At 50.2% G+C, this 18,223-nt stretch overlaps 9 protein-coding genes across 9 annotated transcripts; 5 read left to right on the plus strand and 4 right to left on the minus strand.

The window, feature by feature from the left end:
- Nucleotides 1–700: 700 nt before the first annotated feature.
- Nucleotides 701–2,671, plus strand: ASPGLDRAFT_27525 (putative prefoldin subunit 1; the record flags this gene model as incomplete). Its single annotated transcript, XM_022543667.1, has 6 exons — nt 701–1,060; nt 1,114–1,552; nt 1,612–1,711; nt 2,137–2,218; nt 2,275–2,441; nt 2,509–2,671. 6 exons carry the CDS (start codon nt 701–703, stop codon nt 2,669–2,671), a joined length of 1,311 nt encoding a protein of 436 aa, XP_022398826.1.
- Nucleotides 2,672–4,034: 1,363 nt separating this feature from the next.
- Nucleotides 4,035–5,920, plus strand: ASPGLDRAFT_27526 (uncharacterized protein; the record flags this gene model as incomplete). Its single annotated transcript, XM_022543668.1, has 3 exons — nt 4,035–5,537; nt 5,592–5,657; nt 5,711–5,920. The coding sequence occupies 3 exons, from the start codon at nt 4,035–4,037 to the stop codon at nt 5,918–5,920; spliced, it is 1,779 nt and encodes a 592-aa protein (XP_022398827.1).
- Nucleotides 5,921–6,240: 320 nt separating this feature from the next.
- On the minus strand, nt 6,241–7,275 carry ASPGLDRAFT_130693 (putative mitochondrial carrier protein; the record flags this gene model as incomplete). The annotated part of the gene is made up of 2 exons (XM_022540980.1): nt 6,241–7,160; nt 7,221–7,275. 2 exons carry the CDS (start codon nt 7,273–7,275, stop codon nt 6,241–6,243), a joined length of 975 nt encoding a protein of 324 aa, XP_022398828.1.
- Nucleotides 7,276–8,142: 867 nt separating this feature from the next.
- On the plus strand, nt 8,143–9,591 carry ASPGLDRAFT_1496483 (ceramidase; the record flags this gene model as incomplete). The annotated part of the gene is made up of 4 exons (XM_022542059.1): nt 8,143–8,235; nt 8,299–8,521; nt 8,567–9,083; nt 9,134–9,591. 4 exons carry the CDS (start codon nt 8,143–8,145, stop codon nt 9,312–9,314), a joined length of 1,014 nt encoding a protein of 337 aa, XP_022398829.1. The 3' UTR covers nt 9,315–9,591.
- Nucleotides 9,579–11,441, minus strand: ASPGLDRAFT_175574 (putative toxin biosynthesis protein; the record flags this gene model as incomplete). The annotated part of the gene is made up of 4 exons (XM_022542851.1): nt 10,921–11,441; nt 10,710–10,848; nt 10,548–10,656; nt 9,579–10,479 (listed from the first exon to the last, which is right to left on the minus strand). Exons 1-4 carry the CDS (start codon nt 11,116–11,118, stop codon nt 9,579–9,581), a joined length of 1,347 nt encoding a protein of 448 aa, XP_022398830.1. The 5' UTR covers nt 11,119–11,441.
- A 292-nt stretch (nt 11,442–11,733) lies between these two features.
- On the plus strand, nt 11,734–14,706 carry ASPGLDRAFT_175579 (uncharacterized protein). The gene is made up of 4 exons (XM_022542852.1): nt 11,734–11,908; nt 11,978–12,414; nt 12,470–13,868; nt 13,924–14,706. The coding sequence occupies exons 1-4, from the start codon at nt 11,819–11,821 to the stop codon at nt 14,545–14,547; spliced, it is 2,550 nt and encodes an 849-aa protein (XP_022398831.1). The 5' UTR covers nt 11,734–11,818; the 3' UTR covers nt 14,548–14,706.
- Nucleotides 14,707–14,728: 22 nt separating this feature from the next.
- On the minus strand, nt 14,729–15,344 carry ASPGLDRAFT_131091 (ESCRT-II subunit protein VPS25; the record flags this gene model as incomplete). Its single annotated transcript, XM_022541010.1, has 2 exons — nt 14,729–14,841; nt 14,891–15,344. 2 exons carry the CDS (start codon nt 15,342–15,344, stop codon nt 14,729–14,731), a joined length of 567 nt encoding a protein of 188 aa, XP_022398832.1.
- A 684-nt stretch (nt 15,345–16,028) lies between these two features.
- trm8 (tRNA (guanine46-N7)-methyltransferase) lies at nt 16,029–17,163 on the plus strand (the record flags this gene model as incomplete). The annotated part of the gene is made up of 3 exons (XM_022544818.1): nt 16,029–16,198; nt 16,247–16,434; nt 16,487–17,163. The coding sequence occupies 3 exons, from the start codon at nt 16,029–16,031 to the stop codon at nt 17,161–17,163; spliced, it is 1,035 nt and encodes a 344-aa protein (XP_022398833.1).
- ASPGLDRAFT_573527 (uncharacterized protein) lies at nt 17,150–17,906 on the minus strand. Its single transcript, XM_022548247.1, has one exon. It carries the CDS (start codon nt 17,635–17,637, stop codon nt 17,473–17,475), a length of 165 nt encoding a protein of 54 aa, XP_022398834.1. The 5' UTR covers nt 17,638–17,906; the 3' UTR covers nt 17,150–17,472.
- Nucleotides 17,907–18,223: the final 317 nt, after the last annotated feature.

Here is an 18,223-nt window from a genome sequence, read left to right on the forward strand (position 1 = left end):
AGAACATCGGAGATTCCACTGGATTGTGGGGCTTCAGGGTCCAATTGATGTACGCCCAGATCGTACATGGTATGTCGACGATATCTTGAGATTAGATGGAATTTGAATATGTATGAAATTCTTCACTTACTTCTGTCAAATTTAGAGATATAATCCGTAGCGTATGGAGTACATTGATATAAGTTTACCTCTGCAGCCGATTTATTCCTACTATGCCCGCATAAACAAAGCATCATCTAGCACCCAAAGACAAGACAGAAACACACCGTGGGAAAGAAGTCATGCGCATTGACGCGGAAATGCTAAGAAGGTGCGGTACATGTCTTGGCGAGATCAATAGTTCGTCCCGAGAGTACAAAGAAACACACCCTTAAAGAAAGCTTAGTCGATGGCACGTTCAGACAACGCTTGACATGACACACGGAGTATTGTCGCGATTGCTCCTCTAGGTAGCTATCTACATCTTCTAGATGGATATGGTTTAGCGATCAGTTTTAGTGTGTGTGTATAGTTGAGTATCAAGCGATTTGGAGTCGTCTCTTTGTCTCTTTGGCCTCGTTGATGGACATCGGATAACCCCAATGAAGCATGCCAGATATAGACCCCTCACTTGTCCTCCTGTAGACATTTATATCCCAAATGGAGCACCTGACAGGAGACTATCATACGGCAATCACCTGTGGTAAAGCCATGATCCAGTATGCCTTCCAAAATCACCTCCGCGATGAACATCCCCGTCGTCGACTTCTCGCCCTGGAAAGACCCTCAAGACAGAACTGGCCATCCGCAGGTAGCTCAAGAGATCGTCGACACGTTCAAAAATGTGGGCTTTGTGTATCTCGTTAACCATTCTCTGCCGGGAATTGTACTCGATGAAACGTTTGACTGGACCAAATGCTTCTTCTCCCTGTTCGAGGAAGACAAAATGAAGGCACCTCATCCCGAAGGATGGGCAGTGTACCGGGGATATTCATGGCCAGGACTGGAGAAAATCTCGCATGTTAGTGCGGGAAATAATGACGAGTTGTTGAAGGAGATGAAGCAGGTCCCTGATGTCAAGGTGAGCATTAATTGGTCCGATTGATAAACTATCCTTGCACGGACCCATGTAAGGAAATATACGACATGGGCAGCGAAAGAAATTTCCACCAACCAAACCAATGGCTTCCCGAGGACACGCTTCCAGGCTTTCGGGACTTCATGAACCAGTTCTACTGGGAGTGCGGCCAAGTCGCAGATGAAGTCCTGCGTGCAATTGCCGTTGGACTCGACCTGGAAGACAAAGCCTATCTAGCCAAGAAGCACTCAGGCGAGAACCATCATCAACGGTTGCTGCATTACCTGCCAGTCCCCGCTGAGGATCTAGAGAAAGAACGTGCCTCTCGCTGCATGGCCCATACCGACTGGAGCACGCTTACCCTGCTCTTTCAAGATGATTGCGGTGGGCTTGAGCTAGAAGACGTTCCCAAACCAGGCACATTCATTCCCGCCGCACCTATCAAGAATGCAGTCGTTGTGAATGCAAGAGACGTCTTGCAGATGTGGAGTAACAGTACGTATCATGTTTTGTCTGGTTTGTACCGGGAACTGCCAGGGCTGACCTGACCACAGACAAACTCAAATCAACCAACCATCGTGTGACGCTGCTGCCTCTCTCCGATCGGTTTGATGGTGAGAATGGAATGACTCACGAGCGCTTCTCGATTCCTTTGTATGTGGTGATACGGATGCTCTCATAGGGTGCATTCCGTCTTGCATGAGTGAAAAGGAGCCGGCCAAGTACGAGCCGACTACTGTGGCTGTTTATCACCTAATGCGGATGGCGATGTTGTATTAATGAGTGACATACCTATATATAAGTTTGAGTGATAATGTGTTGTCGATTTGAATGGGGAGTAGGTAGATGAGTACCCTAAGCCCTACATATAATCCCAATGTAGAAAGAACCCCTTCACCGCCCGGACATCCCGCAGAATGCGGTCATCTCCTATCTGGGATCAAAGAACACTTGGGAAGAAAAAAAGAAAAAAAAAAACGAGCCTTTTTGTTTAATCATTTTTGTCCAGATAGTCACCGAAAGATCTGATCAATAGTCTTCTGGCACCGGATCTTCTTGGACTTTTGTACCTTTCACAGTCGCGCTTCAATCGCCCGTTCCGTTCTCCCCGCTCGACACGTTAACCCAACGATGTCGATTCCCAACGAAGCTCTGCAGAAGGTAAACCTTGATGCTCATATTGGTGGAGGATTGAAGCTGATATTTACTGTTTATAGCTACTGCAAGAAATCGAGACCCAGGCCATCACCTCGCAGCAGCAACTGAACATCACCAAGGCGCAAATCACAGCCAAGCAGAAGAACGCCCGTCTCCTCGAGTTGACATCGAAGGAACTTAGCACGCTGCCGAAGGAGACCAAGGTGTATGAGGGTGTGGGCAAGATGTAGGTCTTCTATTCTTGTTGGATAAGGGTAATGGAGGTGGCGTGTTTGACAGATGTCTACGAACAGGTTCGTTGGTGTCCCGATGCAAGCTGTCGACAAGCGCATGTCGTCCGAGAATACCACGTTGAAGACCGACATTTCTGGCTTGGAAAAGAAACTGGACTACTTTGAGACGACACATACGAAGGCCCGCGAGAACCTGGAGGCAATTTTGAAACCGCGCAAGTAGATGACCGGATAGTGTTGCGGAGACAAGTCCGACCGTTCGGGCTGGCTAAGGGATACTTGACTTACAATATATGCATTACGAGTATTTAATGGATAGGGGAAAGGGGTGAACATATAGGAAGGGGAGACGGACATTGAGGCAACGTAAGAGCCTACTGACGGCCACGCATGTCGTTGGTTTTGCCATGTTATGTGCGTTCTCTGGAAAAGACCAGGGAAACCGAGGCCGTTAGACAGCCGCTCAGATACCCGCGATTCGCTTTATGCACATGGCCGGCGCATATGCAAGAACATGTACGACGTATATTTTTGGCTGGATATTATTGTCGACCAGGAAGACGGCCAATGTCTATTGGAGTGGAATTAGCCAAACAAAGATAATTATAATCACGAATGACAATGCAGGATTTCTCACTACATCACATTTGGCGATCCGGTGCAAACATGATTTGTAGGCGGCGTCATGTGGCTGTGGCAGATGAGATCCAAGTCACTTTGTGTGGTCAGTTGGTCCGCATCGATCCATGGATGGAAGCGAATGTTTCCTTGGGTTTGAATAGCATATCTATACAACAACATCAACACCACAGGAACAACATAGAAGTATATTTTCTCTATGCGCCGTACAAAAAAGAAGCATTCCCGGTAGTATCGATGCCCCGCAAATCACGGGCCACCACATCATCGTCCCTCGGCGGCTACACAGTAAAGCCACACTTCCGGACGGAAAGGATCAATGCCGTCTAGTTTGATAGGATGGAATTGAGCAATGACTGTACAGAGAAGAGTCATCGTGGAATGACCAGGCACCTAAAGATAACCGCCAGCAGTACTACTGCACTCTGTATAGGCAGCCAGCAGTACAGCCACAGCTTTCTGCCAGTCGCTGATCGCAAGGCTGACTGGTTACTCTGTACCGGTCCATTTTTCCTGTTGTTCCTTTGGCTTTGACTGGCCATAGAAAAAAATACAAAAGAGATTTAAAATAAGAATAAAATAAAAGAACCCGGGTTTAAAACCCTCCAGCCTCCCCTCCGGTTTCTTTTTCTCTCTCTTCCCTCACCTTTCTGTGTTTCATCATCGTCACGACTTCCTTCAAGTCGAGTCGTGCTGGTCACCTGTTTTCCAGCGTGTTTGTGGTCTTTTCTTTTTGTGCTATATATCCCTTGACTGCGTTTTCTTTCATCCCATCTTTGCCCCTGTTTTAACGCTTGTTTGTCCTTGTGCACTGTATACCTGACTCAAGTCACCCCCGCCTGACCGATAACCCGCCACCGAGTCTATCAAGGTCATCACTTATCTCTACCTTTTTCTTTTCAGTTCAAAATATACCCAGTTCGAAGGCAGTATTAGAAGATATCAAAATGCCTCGCTATCCTACTATCCCCATCGTCTCCGAAAGCGAGACAGACTACTCCGACACAGATATCTCCATTGAAGCCCGTTCCCCGCGTCGACGTATGTCATTCAGAAGACGCTCTGTGTCCCGTCAGCGCCAGCCCGACTATAGCAACGCCCATTTGAGCCCGGTCGTCCAGGACCTTGGTGGTCTACAGAGGTCCGCCTCGACGGGCGGCCGTCGACCCAACCTAGCCAACCGTGACCACCGCGACAATCACCGGGAATGGGCGCGAGAGCGGGACCAGCCCCCGCAAATCGTGGTGGATATCAACAACACCCGCGACCGCAGTTCCAACAAGGCCCGGCGTTCGCAGCTGCAGCTCGAGACAAGCGACTCAGAGGAGTCTGAGGATGAGTCCATGCTGCGGAATCACCGACGGGCGAAAGCTACCCCGAGGAGACCCAGCCCTGGTGTCTCGCGGGAGCGAGAGCATCCTCATGAGTATTATCGGGGGCACCCGTATCCATGGGAGTACCAGTACGCTCATGTCTCGCACCCGCCCACCGCGCCCGCCGCCCCTGTCCCTGTCCCTGTCGCGGCCCCAACCCCGGCCCCGCCTCAGGTTCCGCCTCAGACTCACGCCCCAACCCCACGAGACTATTCGCCGTGGGGTCGGGAGCCCGAACACCCACAGCGGGACTACGACATGCTTGTCGACCAACGGCTGCTACAGCGGAACGATGCTCGACAGGACATGGAGCTCATGAAGCAGCAAGCGGAGATTGAACGGTTGGAACGGGAGCTCGCGCGTCGTCGTGAGGAGCACGAAGCCCACAATGATGAACGCTTGGATCATCGTCACGAGCACCGTCTCGTCCGCGAGGAAGACTTGTGGTACGAAGACGAGATTAGTGAGCGGATGAAGCGACTCGACCGATTCGAGAAGAAGGAGCGAATGGAAGAAGAGCGCTCCCGGGCTGAGTACAACCTTAAGATGAAGCGCTTTGAAGAAGCGGAGCGCGAAGCGGCGGAGCAGGAGGAAGTCCAAGCCAAGATCCACGAAGAAAAGATGAAAGAACTCCAGCTCCGGATCGCAGAGGAGAAAGAGCGCGAACGCATGCAGGCCAAGATCCAAGAGGAGAAGCTCCAGGAGCTCAAACGCAAGATCGAAGAAGATGAAGAAAAGGAGCGCATCAAGCAGGAGATTCGCGAGGAGGAGGCCAGGAAGCTCCTCCAGGAGCAGGAACGTGCGGCGCAGGAGGCCGCGATGAAGGAGGCTGCTGTCGCGGAATGGAAGGCTGAAGAAGAACGGCGGATCACGGCTGAGCGCAGGGCCCAGGAACTCAGGGACCATGAGTTCAAAGAGAGGCTGAGGATGGAATTTGGCTACGATGAAGGAGCAATCCAAGACCTCATTGTCAAGAGCAAGACGCCAGAGCAGCCTCCGCCTCCTCCTGCTCTGCCGGCCGAGGAAGAAAAGAAAGAGGAGAAGGAGGAACCTCACCACCGCGCAACATGGATCAAGGTACGAGGCATTCCCTTCCCTCAATGCCATTACCACGCGCTAACCTCATACTAGGTCCACCGCAAGCATCTCATCCCGGACACGCTGATGGCCTATCGTCTGCCATGGGACTGGGACGAGGTAAGCCCTTCTCCACCCAAACGCTCTGCACAATTTCATACTAACAATCGCAGATCGACCCCAACTACATCATCATCAAGCAATGGATCTCCGAGGACTTCCAGGATGAGCTCTTTGCGCACACCAGACGTCTGCGCGACGGTAGACTAGTCGCGCAGAATTCCAGCTCGCTGACGGAGCTGAAGGTCAACGACCGGCATAAGGACAAGATGTACCTTGTGCGGAAGAAGAGCCCTGGCCGTCGTTCGTGGATCTTCACATGATTGTGGAGGTATATAAATTTGCAGTTTGCACTTTTTGATGACTATATACGTTGATTTCTTTTGTTTGGATTTCTTTTCTGATATCCGTTTTCTTCGTTGAGTTGGGATTTTTTGATGAGAGCAAGTATATGATGATATGATACAGCATGATTGAGATGAAATGTTACGCTTTTGTTCTTGCATATCATGCACATTGCCAATGACCAAGATAAAACCCAAACAGTCCGTTACTCCGTATAACCCATGCAAAAGAAAGTGTCATCAGCCCAAAACGGGCTGGAGATAATCAAAACCCAAGCGTATATAACCAACGTAGACCATCACAGATGGATCTGATTTTGAGCAGCCCAGTGGTTCTCAGCGCGGAGGATGAGTTCCTCATACACGGTCCAAGCGAGGGCCGAACTTAATGCTTTCCTCCCGATCCGCAGCCCAAGACCACCCAACAGACTGCGCACACCGTCTTCATGAATCATCAAGCTAACCGCACGGAGCATATTCCCGTATTTCCCCGGCATAAGCTGCAGCCGGGTCTTAACGGCATCAAACGGGTTGGTAATGGTCGTAGCCAAACCAGCGGCTAACCCACCCGAGACGAAGTTAATCGACGACGAGGATGTCGTGGGTGCATCCCCATTAGGAGCAGATAATAGGGCGAAACGGCGCTTCAACTGCTCATAAAGCAGGACGTAGAGTCCAGCATACGGTGCATCACGCGCGGCGGTTGCCCCGAACCCTGAGAATAGACCCCGCATCCCCTCTGTGCGGACGATATCCCGCCCCGCCCCGTATAAAGTGCGATATGCGTAGTAATCCGACTCGTAGCGCACCTTGATCACAGTGACCGGCATCATGACGAACCCTGCGGCTACCCGAGCCGCGGCTCCTGTGGCTAGGTTTCCCGAGTTGGAGAGTTTCGGAAGAGCTGAAGTATTAACGCCATTATTGTTGGCGATGAGCATCGAAGAGCCATTCTGCGCTAGCCCTTGTCGCAGGGCATTAAGACTCGTGAAATACAAGGCTGACCCGAAGCCCGTGCGGAGTGCGGAGGGGAGGGTACCACGCCATAACCCGCGGATCGGATTGGAGGAGGAAAGGATGGCTTTGAGGGTTGGGAGTAGGGCGGCAGTTTGATGGGATTGTTGGACACGGGTTTTGAGAAGGTCAGCTGGTTGGAGAAGGATGGAGGATGTGAGGCCGGAACAGAGGCCGGCGGCGAAGTGGAAGGTGGATTTTGATGCTATCCGGAGACGGAGGGGTTAGATATGCACTGCAGAATGGAGAGGGGTAGGCGACGTACATGTAGAGGGTTTCTTCACCTGAGGCGACACAGCATATGCAGCATTGTTTGACATTTCTTCGGAAGCTCCGCAGGTTGGTCCTGTTAACCTGCGAGGCTTGGATGGAGGTGGTGGGATGAGTGGAAGTGTGAGGGGTTCAATGGTGTTCCATCACAGAGCAACAAGGATCATAAGAAATCAATTAATCAATGTCAAGAGGACCGACTGGTCATGTATAGAGCAGAGAGCACATTCCAATTGTAATGTTTGCAGTTCCTGAAATGTTGAAACTGCGGTGGATGTCACCAGAGAAGTTGAGGTCATCGGGCAGGCGGCCTGTGATTGGTCGGAAGATCTATACAGGGCGTACTAGTGTTTATGCACAAATAATGCTCGATTATAATCACAATACATAATAATGTCCAGGTTGATCAAGAGGATTATCAATTGCTGTCTCTGGTTAGCGGGTCTTAATAGTATTGTACGGAGTATGTGCAGCTATGTATGCGGAGTACGGAGTAGTACTCCGTCCTCTGCCACACCACTGTCTGTAATTGTAGATAGTTCAGTCTGAGACACTCAATGCTTTATCTGACTCTACTCTGCATAGTTCTCTGTACAATTCCCCTCATAAAACTGTGCCTGTCAGCATACATTCCTAAACACCAACCACCGGCAATCCGCGCAGTCCCGAGCTGACCAATCAGTGCCCGGCAAATCCGCCAGTGTCACTGGACGACGTCACATGTTCTGCTGCGAGTTACCAACCCAGAAACGGAAAGTCGGCGATTCGACTCTCGCTCTTTCTCTCCCTCTCATTTCCTTCTGCCTACCCTTTGTCTTCCCCGGGTATCTTCCTCTCATCTCTCCGCCCTGCTATTTCAACAGAAATAGACAATCCCTTCCGGAGAGACTGAGAGAGACAGCGTCCATCCCTCCATAATGCAGTGGCCCTCCCTGCCGTTCTATCCGTACCCGCCTTCCAAGGATGGGTACTGGAGCCCTGTTACATCGACCCTGAACTGGTGTGAAGAGGTACGGAACCTATGTCTCTGCTCTCTGTATACTTAGTGAGCTAATGATCGAGCGCTATGATAGGACTACTATGCGACCATCTACGCCGCCGAGATCATCAATACACTGACCAACTTGTTGTTTATGTGGCTCGGGGTCAAGGGAATTTTGAGCTGTCGCAGGCATAAGCATGACCAGATTTTCCTCATCGCCTACTGTGGTTATCTTGTCGTTGGCACCGGGAGCTTCCTGTTCCATTCGACCCTTAAATGCAAGTGTCCCGGATCCTTCGGAGCGTGTGATACTGGTGCGCGGGGAACCGTCCATGCTGACCGCGTTTTGTGACATTTAGATCCCATGCAGCTTGTCGATGAGCTCTCCATGATCTACACCACATGTTTGATGGCCTATGCGTCCTTTTCCTACTCGAGGCCAACAGGCATCCGTTTTGCTCTGGCGATTTCCCTGACCTCACTCGCCGTTTTCATCACCCTCTACTATCATTACCTACAAGATCCCGTGTTCCACCAAAATGCGTACGCAATTTTGACCGCGGTTGTGATTATTCGGAGTATGTATACCATGGAGAAGACCCTTCGTCCAAAATGGCGGGGTACGCGCGAGGAGGATCGCCTTGCACGCGAGAAACAGGGCCTGCTGGTTCCGACCAGGGAGAACCAACACTACGAGAACGTTCGCGATATGAAGATTCTCAAGACCATGTGGTATATGGTTGGCTACGGATTGAGCATGTTCCTTGGTGGGTTTGCTATCTGGAATCTGGACAACATCTTCTGCAGTCAGATTAGGCAATTGCGGAAGACCGTAGGGCTTCCTTGGGGTATTTTCCTCGAGGGTCACGGCTGGTGGTATGTTGCTTTCTTATCTAAACCTCGACTGCAAGCTGATAAGTCAACAGGCACATCATGACCGGTCTTGGCGCGTACTTATATATCATTTGGGGAATTTGGTTGCGTCATTGCTTAAACCGTCGTCAGGAGGAATACTACTTATGGTGGCCTCATACTTGGAACATTCCCGAAGTGATCCGTATCAACGATAGCCAGCACGAAAACGGATCGGTGAAGAAGTCGAACTGAGGCTCTTTTCTTGGGAGTTATCTTGTCTGGTGTTTTATATTTAAAATGATTCCCTCTAACGTTGCTGGGGCCAGGAGCTCCAGGAGAAGTCTTTGATGTCTCACTAAGTGTGTCCATTGGACTTTGCCGGAACATTGGCGTTTGAATCGCCAATCTATTAACTTATAGACCTGGTCTATATATACATAATACCGACAAAACAAGTCCTAATGTATGATGCAACATCTCTATACTCTCGTATAATGTGTATGACGGACAGAATGATCACAGCTTGGATGGCGTCTTCTTGGGTTTCCTCACAGGAGGAGGAACGTGTTCCTTCCATCTCGCATCAACGGTAACCTTTTGAATCTTGGACTTCTTACTCCACTCAACCCTAAAAGCCTGATCTTCATCCCGCCACCGCTGCAACTCTTGACCTAACCAGGTACTGCCAGCTTCGGCGCATTGAATGGGCGCTTCCTGCGCAACAAGGTGCCCAATTTTGTCGAGGGTGACGTCGCGTACTCGTCCAGCCTGGACACCACCACTTCCACCGACACCAGTCCCCGTCGTAGCCATTTTCTCCGCATTGACCTCCGGGAGAGAGATATCCGACTGAGAGCCGAAAATATATAGAACACTCGGTCTGAGATGCGGGAGCTGCGCAAAGATCCGTGTCGATTCTGGTCGGTAGAACGGGTATGCATCTAACGACTTCGGATCTAGATCGGGATGCGTCACTTTGTTTACGGGGATATTCGTTCCGGGTGGCCTATCGTAGTTTGGCCGCGAAAAGGTAAAGACTTCTTGATGGAGGGTGCTGGTCAATGTAACTGGGTGGTTCTCGTATTTGTCTTTGGCGTCTTTCCCTTTCAGCTGCGACTCACCGAGTGGGTGGATGGCTGTCGGTAAATCACGGAGACCGTATTTCATCCAACGATCTAGGACGCGAGGATCCCAGGCTTGATAGAACGGGCTCTTCTTGTATGATTCTGCGGCGGCTTTACGCGAAGGCCAGATGTCTCGGCGGTAGGTGGAGAGTTGGGTTGTTTTGGCGATTAGACTTGCAGGCTTGGTAGGCTGGGAGCTTGGGGGTTCCAGTGTGCTGGATTGGCGTTGGATGACGGGGTCTAGGAGGATGAGGGTGTGGAAGAGACGGGGGTGGATTAGGGAAAGTTGCGCGCTGCAGGAGGAAGTTCAAGAGTTAGTTGATGTCATGTAGAAACGCTTCGTGAATGGAGGGGAACTAACAGATGCGCTCCGCCCATGCTATGCCCGATTCCAATGAGAGGACGGGGCATCTCATCGCGCTTCAGGTTGATGAAATTAAGTAGATCCCGCGGGTGGTCGAACCAGCTAGCTGTTCATTGTCAGATGTATGGACTCATTGTCATCCCAATGCGACAAACATACGGTCATTCCCCAGGCGATCCTCGTTGACAACGCTGCTCCGGCCTTGATGCGCGACATCGGCCATCCAGACACTTCGGATGCGAAACCCATTTACTTTCGAGAGTTTGTATATCTCTTCCCAAAGAGGCTCGTATAGTTCCTATTGACAAAAAAAAGTCTTGTGTTAGCTTGTCAATACGAGCCTCAACCCTCCGGGATAAGAATATCTTACCTTGGGAAACCCATTCGCATGCGTTCCGATAATAGTGACGTCTCCCGGTTGCGGATTCGGATTATCCAGAGGAATATATTGTTTCACGGCCAAATACAGCGTCTCTTCCTGTTCGTTCGCCGTGGCTGCAGGGTACTCTCGGATATGCTCGCCGGGGACGACATGTTCGACGATGCGAAAGGGGCCGGATGTAGCCATGGTCCCGGAAATGTGAAATCAATAAGGCCTTGCGTGAAATGCAGAGGGATATACTGGGAATTATGTACTTGTATTCCAGGAGCTGCGCATGGTATCAGTTGTTGAGAACATTATTACTCCGTAGTACGGGGCACTTCCCCACGGGCTGTCGCTGATCTCTGGCTTCCGACGAGCCGAGGCACGGAGAAACAACCGCGGATGGTAAACGGTCGATTTTATAGCTGGAAATCAGCTTCTATGAACTGCGAACCGCCTATTCGTATGAATATCATCATTGTATCGTTGTTTGTTTAAGGATTAGATAGAGTTGCGGCACCTCGTGGTTGGTGATCACCATAACACTGCAGCAGCGATTTAGACATGCTACAAGACACTACAAGACTAAAAGAAGAAAGGGAAAAAAGCTGCAAAATATAAATCCATGAATGATATTGATTCCTTGCTATTAACACAAATACTACATACTAATTGTTTGCCATTGCTTCGTCATGTCCAATCCGAGTAAAGCGTGCTGTCGCACGTGACCAGGCGTCGCTCTTTCGCGTCGCGTCGCATTTCGAGATCATCCAGTTTGTTCTGGAACATACAGTCAGACTTTTCTATTCTCAGTGCGGCGTTCTATCTAATCTATCTAATCCCCATATTATACTTCTTCATTTTGAATCTAGAGATCGACAGAGAGAAAGAATATTACCCAGCCATGGCGGACGAAGAGGGGGAGCAGCTTTTCAGCAACTGTAAAGTCTGCATCATCTGTTCAAAGGACCTTTCTCAGGATACGGCGCAGCAGGTACGTGCACTTATCGGATTACCATTCTTGTGCATTACTACGAATATCTAATCATTCCATGGGTTGCAGCTCGCTTCCACGCTCGAAGAATACGGCGGAGAATCGGTCATCTGGGAACCTCCATCTTCATTCCCACCCCTGGAGGAATTCTCCCACCTTATCAGCTTTACTATCGACTTCGCCGCTTTCGATGCTGCCGTCGATGCCCTGAAACCCGTGGTGAAGCCTCAATGGCTGCGCGCGTCTTTGGAAAAGAAGAAGGTGGCCAATCCCCGCCAATACAGCCCCGACCCGCGCCTCTTCTTGAACGATGTGGTTGTCACCTGTGGTGATATTCCGGAGGGTGATAAGGATGCCATTATCGGTGGGGTTCTGGCAAAGGGTGGCATCTACAGTCCCAAGGTGACGAATGCGGTTACGCATTTGGTGGACTTGACAGCGGACTCTGATAAGGCTCGGGTGGTCTTGGGCAAGAGACCGAATGTGAAAGTTGTGTTGCCGCATTGGTAAGTATTGCGTTTGCAATGGTTGCATAATGGTTCTGAATTAATCGCATCGCAGGTTCGATGACTGCTTGAAGCTCGGAAGACGCATCGACGAGCGTCCGTACACTCTCCCCGACCCGGAAATCCTACGTGCTGCCCCCAATGCGCCAATTCGCTCGTCAGAAAACAGAGATATCATCGGTGCATCAACACCTGCCCCTTCAACCTTGCCTACCCCTGTCGCATCCCCAGAGACACGACCGCATCTCGACGTGTTTGGTGGTAAAAACGTCATGTTCTCGAAAGACCTCGGTATTGGCTCGCATCTTCGCGAGACAATTGAGGAGATCATCACAGAAGGCGGGGGATTCATAACATCGGACGTCTATGAAGCGGACATGTTCATCTGTCGCTACAGAGAGGGGGTCGAATATCGGGTCGCGTCGAGATTGAACAAGGAAGTCGGAAACTTGGCCTGGCTCTATCACCTTATGACGTACAACACCTGGACCTCACCAATGCGCCGACTGTTGCATTACCCCATCGCTCGTACTGGAATTCCCGGGTTCAAGGGACTGAAGGTCAGCTTGTCCAACTACATCGGCGAAGCAAGAGTCTACTTGGAAAACCTCATTGTTGCGACGGGTGCGGAATGCACAAGGACACTGAAGCAAGAAAATACCCATCTCATCACTGCCCACGGTCACAGTGAGAAATGCACAGCAGCAAGGGAATGGGGATTACATGTAGTTAACCACCTATGGTTGGAGGAGAGCTATGCGAAATGGAAGTTGCTATCGACCTCGGAACCCCGATATACACATTTCCCCAGAAGGACCAACCTGGGCGAGGTAGTTGGTCAGACAAGGGTAGATCGATCAGTTGCCGAGAATCTCTTCTTCCCATCTTCGGAATCTCCTCAGGAACAGGCACCATCGAGTCCACGACGGGCTATGAAGAATAAGGACCAGAATACCACAACAGCCCCTGCTCCCGAAGAGTCGTCGAAGATGGACATTGATTCCCCGGAGCCAGCGATCGCTACCCCGCGAGCAACCACCACCTCACGGAAGAACTTGGAGAACAGCCATAAAAAGCTACAGACACCCGCCAGCGCACGACTTGCCTCTGAGGGCAAGGAGAACGAAACGCCATCCTCGACGAGCAGCCGGAAATCTAAGGACGCCGCTACCGCCAAGCTGCATGGATACGCACCTGATTTTGCCTTGTACGAGAAGGAGATGAAGCGTGTTGGTGGTGTGATTTACGGTGGTCGGAAGAAGACGGACGAAGACAGAGTAGAACTGGACAATCGCAAGAAGCGGAGATCAGTTGAACCTCAAGAGGAAAGCGATGCAGAGGAGACTACGGATGCCAAAAGACAGAAGAAGTCGAAGCCTCCTGTTGCCATGCACCTGTTGATTACTGGGTATCAGAAGTGGGTAGGAAACTTGAGGAAAGAGGATACGGATAAGGTTTGTTCTCTCGACAATGCATTGAATAGACACAACAATTGCTAACCATGGACAGCGACAACTTCGAGACCTTGGAATCTTGGTCGTTCAAGATGCACGAAAATGCAGCCATCTCGCCGCCCCGTCTATCCTTCGAACGCCCAAATTCGTCAATGCCCTAGCCTACGCTCCCGCCATTGTCAACATTGAGTTCATCACTCAGTGTCTGAAGAAGAACGAGCTCCTGGACCCCAGAGACTTCGAATTAGTGGATAAAGCTGCCGAAGAGCGGTTCTCCTTTTCGCTCAAGGAAGCAGCCATCAGAGCGAAGCAAAACAAAAACAAGCTTTTGCAAGGCTACAACATCTACTGTGTTGAAACCATCCGCGGAGGCTTTGATGCGTTCAAGTCCATCGTCGATGCGAACGGCGGCAACTGCCTTCTGTTCCGGGGGCGTGTTTCGCACAAGGTACAGCAGCAGGACAGCGATGAAGAGTTAGGCGAGAAGGAAGTTTATCTGCTCAGCAGCGTTGCTCCTGAGCACCAAAAGCTATGGCCGCGGTTCCGCCAGATGGTGGAAGAGATTGGCAAGACACCGCGGATTGTGCGCGTCGATTGGCTGCTCGATATGGCTATGTCGCAGGAGCTGCATGCAGCAGACAATTACGAGTTGGACGAAGAAACGGTCGAGCAGAGCTAGTTTTCTGGTGACGATGTTAACAATTGTTGATCCATTTGGATGTGGAAACCAACCTTGTATATACCACGTTTTAGTATATCGCCATGGACATTTCTTGTACAAATATTTCCGCTGTTGTTGTAACCTGGTTTAATGAAATCATGAAATCTCCGCGACATGCGCACCTCAAAAGATTCTCCTTCTAGAAGAACTTGACACCTTCCTGACCTTCACTGCCAAAGACCTGAGCCTTGCCGCGCTTGACCAGGACATTGAGAGATCTAAACATGACCTCCTGTTCCATTCCGTGCCATTCTAGGAAAATTAGCAACTGCTTGAACCAGCGGAGATAGAGCGAACACACCTTGTGAAGCGGTACCTTCGCCCTCAATTAACTCATATACCGTAAGCACCGTATTTTTCTGCCCAGTTGCCTCAACCCAATCGGCCAATATCCCCGCCCACTCCTCCGGCCTCCTCCACCAAACCCACGCAACCGTCTTACTCCCCCCATCAATCCACTCTGCTCTCTTCCCCCCACCCCCTTCTTCCTCTGCCTTGGCCATCCAATCCAACACAGCCACTGCCTCACTAAGACCCAGACGTTTCCGGAGCGCGGCGTTATGGAATAGTGGGCTCTCGACGGCTTCTATGAGGGAGAGGCGGTAAATGCGATGGTGACGGCAGTAGGATTGGATTAGTGATGACCATTTTTGGAGTTGCGAGAGGCGGGTTGAGGTGTTTGGTTGCGGGGTGAAGAAGGGTGGGAAGGAGTAGGTTGGGGGGAATTGGAAGGAGGTTGTAGATGGGGTAACCATACTGAGCGAGCTCTTTGGAACTGATAGGTTTGTTTAGTATGGTACACAGAAGTAGGGAATCGAGAACTCGCACTACTGATTCGAAATCGAATGCGGAGGAGGGGTCGGTAGTCGAGATCTTATTGGAACGACAGCAGGTTGAGAGAATATTTATGGTTGAAACTAAATACTATCAGGCCAAAATAAAGACAAAGCAGATCGACAATCATTCGAGATGTATCATAGACAAAATCCAAACACCGTTTGTATGGTGATAAGTCGATGAAGCCAATTAATCAGGCAAAATAGTATCATCGCATCGGTCACCGCCTTGGAGGCGGTGACGTGCCGTTACCTATTTAGGGCTACATATCGAGTACACCTACTATTTTGGACATATTATCCTAGTGCTAGAAGAGTAATGAGGTGTCAGGCAATTCACTGTGCAGGATGCTTCAGCTGAAGCCGCCATATGAACCAAGAAGCCGACGTAGGAGGATGGTGAGGAGTGGATGGTTGGCATAGATCTGTCCCACCGGCAGTAAATATCTCCGCCTTGACAAAATTCTCCGCAAAAAGTAACCCACTGCAACTACATCGCCTTTGCGAAACTGCATGCCATTAATCCCCCACAGAGCAAGGTTTTCTTTCCGGGTATCGATAATCGCTCTCCCCCTTCTGTCCCGACAGAGTTATTGCTACACCATGACACCACCCCCCTCGAAGCGCCAAAAGCGCGTCGCGGAAGATGCGGCCGCGACGCAATTGAGTGAGGAAAAGAATGATAACAACAATGAAGAGATTAAGATGCCCAAGAAGAGATTCTACCGGCAACGTGCGCATGCGAACCCATTCTCGGATCACCGATTGGATTAGTACGTCTATTGATCAATGTTAAAGGATGCGCTGCTAACTAAACCTAGTCCTCTAAGCCCAGCGCACATGGATTGGTCACCTCATTACCCGGCGTTCGTGGATCCAGATTCGTCCAAGATAAACCTGAGCGGTGCGCGCAAGCTATTGAAGGATGTTGAGGTTGTCGATATCGGGTGTGGATTTGGCGGGTTACTCGTTGGCCTTGCGCCGTTGATGCCGGATACTTTGTTGCTTGGTTAGTTACTTGACGGACCATGGAGAAACGATTATGGCTAACATAGCACAAGGAATGGAAATCCGTACCCAAGTCCTCGATTATGTACGAACCCGCGTCCGAGCCCTCCGGTACCAACAGAGCCAACTCAAGAACTCCTCCGCCTCATCAACCTCTCAACCCCAAGAGCCCACTTCCCCCGAACAACAACCCGGCCTTGACCCTTCGGCCACATCTGACGATACCTCCACCACTGTCATACCCGGCAACTACGAGAACATCTCCGCAATCCGCAGCAACACGATGAAATTCCTCCCCAACTTCTTTGCCAGAAGCCAGCTATCGAAGATCTTCATCTGTTTCCCGGACCCGCACTTCAAAATGCGCAAGCACAAAGCCCGTATCATATCTGAGACTCTTAATGCTGAATACGCATATGTGCTGCGGCCTGGTGGTTTGATGTACACTATCACTGATGTGGAGGAGTATTATCACTGGATTCTTAGGCATTTTCGGCAGGAGAAGTCGGTAGCGCAGGAGGATGGCGGTGCTGCGGGTGAGACTGAGACCGGTACTGTTGGTGATGTTACAGATCTTTTTGAGAGGGTGTCTGAGGAGGAATTAGGGCGTGATCCTTGCGTGCAGGTTATGAAAGAAGCAACGGAGGAAGGGAAGAAGGTCACGAGGAATAAGGGTCATAAGTTTGTGGCTGTATTTCGCCGCAAGGTTGATCCGGAGTGGCCTGCTTAGTCTTGCTTAGTTGTATATATATGTAACTAGCATTCTCTGGCTTGATTGAGAGCGTATAACTATTCTGGTATTTAAGCGAAATAGACACAAGTCATCACCTCTATTTTCTGCAGTTTGTCGGGTAATTCATAAATTCAATAAGTTCGATTCCTTGCTTCTGTTGCTCTTCTTTCCATACACCTCCCTTAACTATACTTCCCCTTGACTACCTTGGCCGACACTGGAGCAAACAGTTATCTTTTCATACACACCAAACGTGAGATAGAATTAGCGAAATTCTTTGAGATTCCCACCCACCGACTGAAGACATCAATAGGTACCAAAGGGTATGATGGACGAGCTGGGGCAGCAATTACCCATGCCATAGTGTGCCACTTGCTTATTGGCGGACGACGTTTCTTGAATCAACCCTTTCTGATCGCGGACCTGGGCCAGCATGATTTGATCATTGGAAGGAAGTGGTTTGATCGCCATGATGTGTGGCTAGATGTGCGGAACTGGAGGCTGGTCTGGCCCGAGCAATGAAGCCCCATGGATGATATCATGAGCAAGCAATATCTGGAAGCACCAAAGCAGATCCTGCAACGGCCTAAACCCAACCTTATCCACCAAGCCGATATGGAGCGTCGCGAACGACGATTTGAGAAGATGGAGCGAGGGGAGCGTTACTGAGTTCCTCAGAAGGAGGAGTCAGACCGGCGACTAGCTATGGCAAAGATGTCATGTGCTCTCAACCCCTTGACTGGCCAATCAGCAGAATCAGGAGATTTTCCCAATTACATAGTCACAACTGTCACGGGCTCGGTAGCTAGTAGATAAAACGAATGGTATTCATATTTAAACTAACTAGTAGCCATCGACGAGAATATCGAATCTGGAGAGAAAAGAAAAAGAGGAATCTATCTCTTGGTCAGTATCATCATTTGCTTCGTCTTGGTTGGCCCTAAGGGGGGCAACGAGCCATATCGGTTGAATTCTTCGGTGTCGTTCTCATTTGAGATAAAAAGAGTAGTTAAACTCTTTTCATCTTAAGCATCATGCCGTCCATTACTTCAAAGCA

The sequence above is a fragment of the Aspergillus glaucus genome (assembly GCF_001890805.1).
Source record: "Aspergillus glaucus CBS 516.65 unplaced genomic scaffold ASPGLscaffold_16, whole genome shotgun sequence".
NCBI lineage: Eukaryota > Fungi > Ascomycota > Eurotiomycetes > Eurotiales > Aspergillaceae > Aspergillus > Aspergillus glaucus.

Bases quoted from the DNA above. Each gene is read 5' to 3' on its own strand.
- ASPGLDRAFT_175579 (XM_022542852.1), top strand. From the start codon at position 11,819: ATGGCGGACGAAGAGGGGGAGCAGCTTTTCAGCAACTGTAAAGTCTGC. The intron at 12,415-12,469 runs GTAAGTATTGCG...ATCGCATCGCAG, and splicing joins AAAGTTGTGTTGCCGCATTG to GTTCGATGACTGCTTGAAGC. The intron at 13,869-13,923 runs GTTTGTTCTCTC...AACCATGGACAG, and splicing joins GGAAAGAGGATACGGATAAG to CGACAACTTCGAGACCTTGG.
- ASPGLDRAFT_573527 (XM_022548247.1), bottom strand. From the start codon at position 17,637: ATGGCGATCAAACCACTTCCTTCCAATGATCAAATCATGCTGGCCCAG.